At 45.8% G+C, this 12,312-nt stretch overlaps 1 protein-coding gene across 2 annotated transcripts in view; it reads right to left on the reverse strand.

Moving 5' to 3' along the window:
- Positions 1-6,836: 6,836 nt before the first annotated feature.
- Positions 6,837-12,312, reverse strand: part of KIF16B (kinesin family member 16B) — a 288,455-nt gene continuing 282,979 nt past the window's right edge. For both annotated transcript variants that reach the window (XM_015539589.2, XM_015539588.2), the window contains one exon: positions 6,837-8,112. In XM_015539589.2, coding sequence (XP_015395075.2) covers positions 7,954-8,112 — 159 coding nt within the window. In that variant the 3' untranslated portion in view covers positions 6,837-7,953. The remainder of the gene's footprint in view (positions 8,113-12,312) is intronic.

The following is a 12,312-nucleotide window of genomic DNA, read 5'->3' on the forward strand; positions in this document are numbered from 1 at the left end:
CCCTGAAGGCATTAAAAGTATGCTAAAGTTGTGTTCTGCAGGGCCGGCTTGGATTATCACCTATTCCTCATCCACAAGATGCCGCCTTACTGGCAGACTTTCCAGAACAGATGGAGACTTTCCTTCTATGCTTTGAATGCTTTGCTTGGCTTAAGGACACAACAAGAGGCTTGGACGCTGGTAGCAGAGTATTCATGGTTTTTTTGGAAACTAGCAGAGCTCCTGCCATCCCCAAGGGTATCTGAGGCTCTCAGGAGCCCTACACAGCTCACTGAGGTCATAGCCACATGTGCAAAGAGGTGACACAGAAAGCTGGCGTGGCACTCAGTAGAAGCAGCAGGAACCTGACTTTACCTGATGCCAGAAAGAAGTATCATGTGCAGCCAGAGGGCCCTAGGTGGCCCGCCCTATCTTTCCTCTTGCTTTTAACTTCAATAGATTCGTCCCTGAAAAAAGCTACCTAGGGAGATTGTCTTTGAAGTGTCCCCACCCCCAACAAAATGAACTCTTGCCTCGGCATGTACATCCCCTTTCTGACTCTGAGAGAGGAGGCCTTTGAGCCAGAAGCACAGCAGAGGGGAATTGGCAGCGTGGGCCTGGCTGTTTGTGATACCCAAGGCCAGGTGTATCCCCCTGTCAGGCTGAACACAACCTGTCATCCTTCACTTCTGCTGCACCTTCTCCTCACCTGACATGTGTCTTGGCCCCCATGGCCTCTTCCTTTTGTGGGAAGCTTTCAGTGACCACAGCCACAGCCAGTGGTAGTCTGTCCCCTATTAGTCATGTTGTCATCGTTGGGGGGCCCAAGGAGGACTCCTTCTGTGTGCACCCAGCAGAGAAGCTAGCTCACCAAATGGCCTCATGAATTAATGTATGAAGAGCAATGGCCCTTTTGAATGGCAGCACTGAATTCATACAAAGTGGACCAGGCTGAAATTTTGGGAAGACCCTGTGTTAGGGATGTTAGTCTCTGAGCCACCTGATCCACAGAAACTGACCTGCTTTATTGAACCACATTCTCAGGCTGGCTGAGAGATTTTTGCTTTCTTTTCCAGCCCAGGGGCTTCTCTGTACCCAGGATGGGTTACAGGCTGTTTATTTAATCTGAAAGCAATTTTTTTCTTTCATGGGGGAGGCTGGGATGCTTATGCTCAGCTTCAAAAGGTGGGCAGAGGAGTTGATGTCCGCTTAGGGCTGCAGATCATGGCGCCCCAGCCTTAAGGAGGACACAGTGTCCTTGTGCAACTGCTGGTCTAAGTCATAGACCAAACCCCATAACCTCATAGTTTCTTGACAGCTATGTCTGCATGGGGCTCCTTATTCTTCTGTTTACAAAGCAAGGATTAGGTGGGAGCCCAAAGACAAGACATGAACTTTACTTGGGTTTGCTGGCTACTGTATTATGGGACTTTGGACACACCCGGCAAGACATCTGAGGGTCTGGTGAGATCATGCCTCTCTAAGGCAAAAGCCCCTGAAATCTCAGAATCTGAAACACACCTAAGGTCAAGATGACAAGAGCAGAACTTCCGGCCTTTAGATGGCACAGGACAGTACTCTCACTCAGATCTTATCCCTTCGTTGTTAATATTGGATCAGGAAGTTTGCTTCTTTTTATTACGTGTGATTTTAAAGGACGAGCCCTACTTGCCATGTGCTCTTCCCCCAGGGGAATATCCTTCCAAAACAGTGGTGGCTGATGGGAAACGTGATCTCATTTACAAAATTTCAGCCAGCAACTCTCAGGTGTTCATTCCTCTGGCCTCTTTCTCTCCAACCTGTCATGTCTACGGCCATACCACCCTGAATGTACCTGATCTCGTCTGATCTTGGAAGCTAAGCACGGTCAGGCCTGTTCCCGGTTGGATGGGAGTCCAACCTGTCACTGTCCCTGATGTTCTCGTCATGTTATAGCGATGAGCATTTTCCCTCTTGCACACATGCGCTTTCCTCAATTTGGGGCAATCCCTTTGCCTCCTTGGCACTCATTTCTCCTCATTGCTCAGGTCTTAGCTCAGGGAAACTGCAGAGCCTCCCAGATGAAATCATTTCTCTCGTACGTTCTCCCCTGGCACCATCTACTCTCGTTCCATACCATTTATCACAATTTGCAGTCATGTGATTGGGCAAGCATTGGTGGGTCGCTGAGTGGAATGAGAGCTCCCTGAGGGTGGGTCCATGGCCATACAGCTCACCACAGTGTGGGGGCCCCAGTCCCATGCTAGGACATGGAAGACACTCATGAGTATGTGGTGAATGGTGTGTGGGATACCAGCAATGAGCAGGTCAGTGCTCTCACAACCAGGAATGAGCAGAACACAACCAGTTGCTCTACCTTCTCTGTGCCATGTTCTCTCTCAGCCAGGATCTCAATACTTAACATGTGGCCAGTGGACTCACATGAATGGCCACAGTTCGGTCTGATCCTTCCTTCAACCTTCCCCATGGCAGGAAGGGGCTGGCGGTGTGGCTGTGACACGTACACAGCTGGCTTTAAGTAGGGCAAGCATCATCCATACTTTATGAACTTTCTGAGGCTCATCTCACCGTGTTTGTCCATCCTTTCTCCCAAACCCTCACGGGGTACAGAACAAGAGAGGGGCCACTGGGGTGCACAAGGCAGGGAGAGGAATGGCTTACACAGGAAATGAATGAGGTAGGACTAGGCGGCGGTGTGAGTAGTGGGGCTGGGCCAGCTGGCACCGGTTTCCTGATCAGACACGCGCCTACGTGCAACAGACAGCGAGGCTGCTGGACAGCAACCTCTTCAGACGCATCCTCCACTCTAGAACACTCTGCGCTTCAGAATCCAAGGGGAGCACTGCACTCTTTGGCCTTGAGTTCTTTACGGAAAAAAGAAATCTATACGTGGGTATATTTAGGCTGCTGCCCTTGTACCAGAAGGCAAAGAAAATCCTTTATAATGTAAACATGACTTTCCCCATCTGCTTATAAAGGATAAACAGGGTTTTAATATTACTCTGCAATCAAAGAATTGCACCCTCTGTGAATCGACTTTACTTATTACATTCATTAAAATTAGGGCTTAAAACACCAACCAAAAAGAGTCATTTATAACGGCAAGCCACACACCCCCATTCCTGCAGCCACCCCTCACCACGCCCCCCCCACCCCCGCCCCACATACACCATAGCTTCTGGCTTGTTTTCAGGAGAAAAGCTAACAGAATTTAGAATCTATGAAAGTGCAAATATTAAAGATGCTCTTAATCACTGCCAACTGCTATGATTGTTCACTGTGATCCTCTCCTCTAAGATATTCCCTGGCAGCTTTGGAAAAGCAGCTGCAATCTTTCTCCCTTCCTCCCTCCTTCCTTTCCTTCCTCCTGGCTGAGAAGGAAGAAGGAGCCTCAGGAATAGCAGACCCTCAGGCTGTAATTTAGTGAGAGGCTCTCAGGCACAACTTTAAGTGCTACTGGAAACATTTCTGCAAATATTAACTGTGCATAAGGATTCACAACACTTTGAGGAAAATAACTCCGCTTTTAAGCAGTGAAGATATTTAACTATATTTTTCACGTTTTTTTTTTCCCTACCCGGACTTAAGTTGTAGACAAAGGTTTCTCTCTTTCAGGTGACCTGCCTTAATGGTACTGAACAGCTTTGTATGCTAACCCTTTGGGGCTTTTGCATTCTGCTGATGCATTTCCCTCTGTGCATTGCCAATTTTATACCTAGTGCACTTCCCCATTTTCAATGCAGAAAGAAAGACGGTTTGTGCATCTTTTTGCAAACACATCTATTTCTCCCTGAATGGGGAAGATTCTGCCTTTCCAGCAATGGAGAAGGAGCAAAATCAAATTGATGAACCTCAAATTCCAACAGAAGAATCAGTTTTTGGAGAGGTAATCCCCAGGTTAAAAAAAAAAACCTTTATTATTTAATTTTCAAATTAAGGGGTACCAAATGAGCATAGTCAAAGGAAGAACATTTTATATTTAGTTATTTTCCAAGAGATGCACAAAAGGGAGAAACTTCTAGAAAGGCAGTGCAGTAAGAGACAGTGCCAGAGCATAGGGCATAGAATTCTACAGTGATAAATGCATGCAGATTGCTATTTGCAGGGAACAAGGATAAACTCACATCCTTGAACCCCTTCAGTTCAGCCAAATGTCTTTCTGTCTTTCCTACCATTTCAAAATGTAGCTGGGTTCTTCTGGGTTCCCAGATGGACAAGCCTTCTGAAGGTAACAGCCTGGCCACCACCAACATCACCTCAGGTAACTCCCAGGTACCACTGTAGGATCCATTTGAAATATGACGCTTTAGAAATTTATAACAACCGGTGGGTTTGTTTCAACTCAGAAATAATTCTGTATGTGCAAAATTCAAAATTTCAGCACCAGAGAATCGTTACCCATGTAATTATCATCAGAAAAAAAACACTCTGAACAAAAGGAAAAAAGTCGACAACCGGGTCCTCTTCTTGCACATAGAAAGAGGCCTGCCATTAAAAGGTGGGACAGACAGGGCTTAATCTGCCAAGAATGAGTCCCCCTAGATTAATGGTCTTTAATTAGTTTCCCCAAAACATAACTCACCTGTCATGATAATTTAAGTAAAACTGAAGCAGTTGATTTTGCCATGGATTTATTTTACAGACATTTCTTATTCCTCTTCTTCAAAATGAAAACAAACAAAAACAAACCAAAAAACCCACTTACCCAGTAACAAAGTCCAGCCTGAACTACTCTTGCATGGGTGTGTGGGAATATGGGAAGACAAGGGCCTCACGTGGGAGAAATGTTCAACCCTGGACTAATGACCCCTCAAGGCATCATTCTAGGCGTTTGTGAAGGAGCATATTTAAAACCTCTCTCCAACACTACCGATCGGAAAGCAGGATGTCACTGAAAATTCTCTCATGACCATCTTGAATTGTTCCCTAAGTTCCCTCTGAGGAGATGAGGCCTGCTTGGGGTAGGCTCGGCATAACAACGAGCCACGTCACAACAGAAGCCTGCTCTCTGCCCCGGAGGGCACGTCTGAGGAAGCGATGGGGCACGCGTCGGATTGTGCACTGGGGGAGGTGGATCTGAACCTCATCTTTGAAACTCGCACCCAGAACACCAACGTGCCCCGGCTCTGAGGCGAGGGACTGCAGCCTTGCAGGAGCTACATATCTGAGCTCACAGATGCTCTAAGCTGTGAAACTTCTGGCTCCTTCTGCCCAGACTGCCGAGCATGCGCTGGCCAGAGCACGAAGTGGGTGGATGGAGCCAAGTGGAGAACTGGGTCTTTCTACATACAGATGTGCACAGAAGTGGCCCTGGGGCCTGGGTACCCAGTTCATGAGTCTCCAGGCATCTCCACATTATGGGCCCGAGAATCTTCTAGATGCCCATCATTCGGAAGCCAGCATGACTTAGCTATTCCCTATGCACAAGCCCAAATTAGTCAAGACGGCGAGGCCTGGGTGGGATCCCAGCCGAAGGCGCCTACCCTACTTGTGAGTATAAACAAGCTTGGTGTACACATTTTACTATGTAAGCAAGACCTAGGACATGCTAGGTCCTAGGTCCTAAAGAATCCTAAGTTCCTTAGATTTGTCCAACTGACTACAGGAATATTTAGAAGTTGATGGCACCTCAATCTGAATTGATAAAACGGTCATTTTAGCACTACTTTATTTGAGGCACTCGAAGTAAAAAAATCGGTATCTGCTAATTTTCTTTTACTGCTCTCAATCAGTCTAAATTAACAAAGCTTCAATTCTGTCATCCTGACTCTGACATCTGTTTTGTCTACACTCCAGAAACTCCATTATTTGTTTAGGTGAGACTTTTCATTGGCTTTTCAACATTCCCTCATGTTTTATTCAGGTCAAGCTGCCTTTGGGTCTGGTTAGAAGTTTGTATTTCACATCCGCACACCAGGGGCTTACCCGGCCCATCCATCAGGAGTAGTTATCCCCCTGCTTGTGACCACGGCTAGAACAGGAAAGAGAGACTATCCTGTGCAACAGCTTGTTTTCAGATGGGGAGACTGAGGCTCAGAGAGGTGAAATGACCCACAAACACTACAGCCAGCTTTAGCCAGAGCCAGCTAGCACTTGAACTTCAAACTCAATACTGATTACTTAAGAGGAGGATTGGAATCAAAGGGTCTTCTGGCTCCTGCACTGCTCACAAACACGGGTCTATTTATTCTTGCCAGATTATTATCGTATCCTGTGTCACTTCAGTGAAACGCTTGCCATGAGCCTGGCCTCAGAGACAGGTCCAAAAGGGCAGGGGACAGATTATCTGGTCAGCTGAAGAAGACCATTTAGTTTACTCTGCAAACGAGGGACAATCTGTAGTGTTTTGACTTCTTTTAGATGAATGACCTATGGTTAATTATTATCTCCCAGCTTTATCCTTAAATCTGCAGGTTTAAATTCTCTGGTAGTAATTGCCTCTAAACCTATGCCTGTAATCACTGCTGGAGACAAAAAGCAAGTCTTTCTGTAGCAATTTTTAAATGTCCTCATTTTTGTCATATTAAACTATGATATCTAATTAGTGTAATAATAGTTTTCCCCCTTATTGGGATAATTGCATCTTTAAACATATTTTTCAGGTTGGAGGGCTCAGTTGCACAGGTATATTGTAGAAGACTGAATGCAAACACATTTTGTTACCCCATTCATTCGTGGCTTCAAATGTTACTCTAACAGCATCTTCTGCAACACAAATGCTAAATTATACATTACCGATCTTTCCAAACACGTTAGATAAATTTTTAAACAGACCAGTAGGGATGATCATGTCGCAAACTTAAAATAAACGGTGCTACAGGATAGGTTCTATAACTTCATTTAATATTGATAGCAGCTCAATTTAAATTTTGAAATAGCAAATACCTGTAATAAATTTGGCGTGGATGATTATATATTTTGATACAACTATTGTACAGGCGTGTGTACATATATAAATCTATAGGTAGAATTATATACATTTCAGTATATGCCACATGTTTTTCTACTTACATTTTTCTTCTTAGTAAAACAAAGCAGTTTCATTGTACATGGATGTGCAATGCTACATTAAGTCCTGAGTAATTTTAAGGGATCATTAATAAACTACTGTAAATTCTAGTCTTTCAGCCAAAGATCCAGTAGATTCTGTAACAAAAACGTGAAAAAAAATATTTAAAAATATGCATTCAGCTACGCGCTTGTTTTGTGCTTAGCGGAGAAAGCTTAAGAATGCACAGTAGCCATTTACGTTTAGGAAAATTTCCTTAGATATTCAAGATTAAACATATATCCTGTTTGTATGGATTTACAGATGTTTTAAGTGATGTCGCCTACATCTAATTTTTCAGGCATGGAAGATTCCAGTCATGATTGGACCATAAATCCCTTTTGCAGAATATGAAATTCTGTGTAAACATCAGTGGTCAGGTATCGTACAAAAGTTCTGACTCAAATGAGGGGAAACGGAAAAAATACAATGAAATCATTTAAAATGCTTCTCGTGGGATACAGCCAGCCATCTGGAAGGCATATAAAAAATAAGATATATTTTGGTGGAAGAGGAAACCAGATGAAAGTCATTTCAGGTAGGTCTGGTAAGCCGCACACCCAGTTTGGGAGGTCCCAGGTTGGCTTGGCTCAGGGAGGCCCAAGATAAGCCGGCCACGTCCATTTTGCCACAGGGGACAGCCTCCCGCTGCGAGGAGGAGGGAGCACTATGGGGGAAAAGGCCACGTTCAACGGCAATGGAACAGTAGCAGCTGCCCCGTCAGGGTCACCACCAGCGAAGCGAAACATGCCAGTCCAAAGTCAGGCACCCGGGAGGCCCTGGCGGGGCGGCCCGGGCCGGCTGCTGCACGTCCGGCTGCCACAGGAGGAGGCAGGCCCAGAAGGAGCGTGGGAGGCTGCGGCGCGCCGGGAGGGCCACGTGGACGAGAAGGCACTGCATCGGTGGTTCCTCCGTCACCCCCAGCTCTACCCCGTCCCGTGGCTGCTGTAGTCAAAGACCCCTTTCTTGAAGAATGGCGAGAACTCACAGATGGTGTGTTTGGAAAGAGTCAGCCCCACTTTGTCGATGTGTAGGGGAGACGTCGCGGACTGCAGCATCACGCTGAAAAAGTCCCTGAGGTATTTCTGAGGAAGAGATGGGAGACAAAACGTGGTTAGACGTCGTCGTGGGGTGGAGTCAAGGAGAGAGAAGAAATCCCAGAAACAACTTGCCACCCACTTTGGAAGAGCTGTTGCTGCCATTGGAAACAGCACATGGGAATCTGTGTGTCCTTGGCCTTCACCAGACCAACCCAAGGGAATAGAGCCACCACATCCATTACGCGGGTGGCTCTGCTCTCCGGCTCAGGGCAACATGGCCTCAGGTCTACCTGCGGACAATGCCCAGAGAAATGCCAATGTGGTGCCAGGATGGGGGGGTGGGGAAGTGGTCTGATTGCCAACAATAGTGGCATCAGTTAATATCCTATTTTTTAACAGGTCGTTTCCCCCCAACTTACTCGTTAAATAGAAAGCCAATTAAAGGGAGGGGGAAAAAAGGCTAGCCATCTGTAGAATGCTGAATGTGCTGCTCACTAGCATTTTTAAACAGCACTGTAACTGTCTGATTTGGATCCTTTAAAGGAAAAGAAATGCTGGGGACAAGCGGGTCAGTTCCAAGTACTAATATTTACGAGTCATTTTGCAAAACCCATAATCATCAATGAAAAGAAATTCTGACTAAGATTAATTGCTCTGAACCCCCTGCTCTGCCCCTCCCCACGGCTGCACGTGTTTATCACAGCAGTCGCCGCCTTTTCTGGCACCGAGCAAGCAAAGCATGTCTGGGACGAGGATCCGAGATGCCGGGGATGGAATGAGACGTGGGTGCAGGCAGGATGTATTAAAGGAAAAGAGGACACACAGAAATAGTTCATATATTTCAGGTCAGGCAAGTGTTATTTACAAGAGAAAATGGGTAAGCCTAAATCTTTATAACTGCCTCAGCTTATTTCAAAAATATAAATGATCCTATCACAAACCCTGACATTAAACATAATTATTATGGACTTTGACTAACAAAGAAATTTGTCAGTGAAACACGGCTGAGGCCGAGAAGCAGTGGTTCCCACCAGGGGCGGTCCACCCCGTAGAAGACACACAGCGATGTCTGCAGATGGTTTCGTTACTCTGGGTGGGGGGGTGTGGCGTGCATCTAGGCGCACCCTACGATGCACGGAACAGCCCCATGCAAGCATTATTGCCTTCCCAATGTCACTCACGCAACGATTGCGAAAACCCGGCCCAGCAGAAGTGGCATCCAGCTGCCCCTACGGACTGCCGGCCTTAAATTTACTTCTGAAAGAAGACACTCTGCTCAAGGAAAATTCATCAGCTACTTTCTTAAAAGTAATGAGAATTATTAATAATTGACACTGTATAGTAATTTACTTTCTAAAAATCTTCTAACGTCTCATTTCTTACTGACGCACACTGTACATTCTTCAAACGGACAATCTGGTGAGTCTTGAACCGTGTGTACACCCATGAAGCCATCCCCAAAGCAAGAGAACAAAACATTTGTACTGTGCCTCCGCATTTCTGAGCTCACCTCGTTGTATGTTGTTATTGTACTCCGCCTAGAATTATCTGCTCTTATTAGTCATAGCCATTTTTGGATGAGGACCCTGTTGTCAGGGAGGTGAGCAAGGCTAGCAATCAGGAGAGGGGACTTGGAAAACAAGGGTTTTTAACTCGGACTCTGTCTTTTTTGTTCAGTATTCCTCACTTACTGGTCTCATGGTAATCTCTCAGGAAAGGAGCTTGAAAGAGCGATCAGGTCGAGGCAAGAAGGTGTCAAAACCAATTGCTGAAAAATGAAGATCTTATACCAGTACTTTTTTGCATCAGGGGCAAAAGGAACCGGACTTCAACCTCACTGGGGGAAGGGAAGCAGAGAACAGCAAAAATTAGAGGGACCCAAAAATCCATCCAACGTGGGTGAGAGTGTCCAATGCAGACCACACCTGCTGGCCGGCCAATCTTTACAATGCGATAAATACACGTGTGCAAACTGACTCTTGTGGGAAGGTCAAGAGGGAAGTGTTTCCAGCAAGGATGAGGAGGAGCTTGTGCACTGGAGTGTGGGGCCACAAGTCTGCCACAGTCTAAAGCTCGAACAGAGCTGGGAACAGCCCCTGCTACACGTCTCCCACAGGCCGCACGAGTGTGCAGACTAATGCTCACAACCAGCTTGCCCTGGAGATGAATTCCGACAGAATGGAAGGTATTCAAATCTAGGGACAGATGTTGTATCCGCATTTGTCGTAATTGGTTCACAAAGAGTGGGGGACCTTTAAAGGGCCAGTGGAACCCAAAGGGGGTCATGAAAAGTTAAAGTTAAAAAACACAGATAAAAATAAAGAAAATATTGGAGATACCTTCCCTGCCCGGTCACTGCCATCAAGAGACCAGTAAACTAAACTAGGTGCAGGGAGTGTCTTTTTCTTTAAATGAACTCACTGGCATGTCTCCATGGAAACTGGAGATACAGGGACCTCATTCAACGAATTAGAAACATTATAGGAGAGTTTTTTCATTGCAAAACAAACCTCTGAAGGGCAGGGGCCAAAAGGGGCCCTGAGAGATGGAGGGGCCGGCTAGAGGAGGGTGAGAGAGGAAGTTTTGGGATGGAAGGGAGAACAGAAGCCACAGGGGAGAGAAGGCAAATAGCACAGCAATATTGGAGATCAAACTCTGTGAGTCATGTATTGATTTGGCAAAAAAAAAAAAAAAAAAAAAAAAAAAAAAAAAAGATTTAAGAAATATATGAGACATTTATCTAGGTTATTTACTTTTTGTTACTTGGACTAACACTAAAGTATAAGGTGTTTTCTTATTGATACTTTCAGAAAATCAGGCTTAGATGGCAGATCTTGAACGCACATTTCAGTACTGAACAGAGTACCTTGATTCCATAAAGTGCCTTTTTTCTACAGTCCGCGGGAATATCTTATTATGTTTTAATTTTTTTTAATGTTTATTTATTTATTTACGAGCGAGCACAAGCGGGAGGAGGGGCAGAGAGAGAGGGAGACACAGAATCTGAAGCACGCTCCAGCCTCTGAGTTGTCAGCCCAGAGCCCGACGCAGGACTCAAACCCACAAACAGTGAGATCATGACCTGAGCCAAAGTCAAACACTTAACCGACTGAGCCACCCAGGTACCCCTCTTATTATTTTTTAAAGTCAATTCATGCAAAGGCAATGAGCAGGGGTAGACGAAACTGGGAGAGACCACCCCATGGGTGTGTTCCAAATGGAAATGTTAAATAGGCATGTGCTTTTAATCTCCACCTCCAAATAAGACAAAATCCTGAGGGGACCAGGAGCTTTTCAAGAGAAGGCCGAAAGACCACAGGAAAGACGAGGACACACAGGTTGTTCGAGACACCTACATCAGGCTCCTGACCTCTCCTTTCCAAAGGAAAGTGGTCAACTCATACCTGCCAAGACCACTCTGAGTATTTCCTGAGGACTGTCTCCCATGTACACACAACAGTCTGACCAGCTGCCATCTTGTTGCTCTTACGAAGAGGCCAGTTATCAACGGCATGTAATGTTCTAGGCACAGTGAGAACATTTCATGGTATATCTCATTTACTTACCACAAGAACTATTTATGAAATAGCTATTTATGAAGTAGGGACACTGCATGGGACCCATCTGCCAGATGAAGAAACTGAGGACCAAGAGGCTTAAGTAATGCCCCAAAGGTCATGAAGCACAGAGGTGGGAATAGCAGATACATACCCACATCTTTCAGCCCTAGAGGCTGGGTCTCAATCACCAGCCTGCTGTCCAGCGTCTACCATCCCCGTTTTATCCTGTTGGGCCTCCCATGTCCTGAGCACTGTTGTCTCTCACCAGGCAAGGTTGTCTACACTGAGCCAGATATGCTGCCTTTTCCAGGCCTGAGGCTGCTCTCAGAGACAGGGGGCCTCTGGATTCTCTAGAGTTAATGTTCCATACAAACATGAGAAAAAGACCTCTAGCTGTGAGCCTTATACTCTTCTCCACAGAGTCCAATGTAACTCTGTTCATGCTCTGATATCTTCCTTACAGAGCCTTGGTGAGCACTGGCCATGTTTTGACTGGCCTGCTTCCTTTTCCCTTCCCTAATAGCACTCAGATTCCCTTCTGAAAAAACAGCTTTCCCTTCTTTGGGGGTTGGTTATCTAGCTGACTTATGGCAGAGGGCTGGTGAGTTTTTCCCATTCATATTCTGGGATGGGCACCCCACTGCCAAAGAGCTACTGGAGATACCACTTGGAATCTGCTGGAATC

This window comes from Panthera tigris, chromosome A3 (genome assembly GCF_018350195.1).
Source record: "Panthera tigris isolate Pti1 chromosome A3, P.tigris_Pti1_mat1.1, whole genome shotgun sequence".
In the NCBI taxonomy this organism is placed as follows: domain Eukaryota; kingdom Metazoa; phylum Chordata; class Mammalia; order Carnivora; family Felidae; genus Panthera; species Panthera tigris.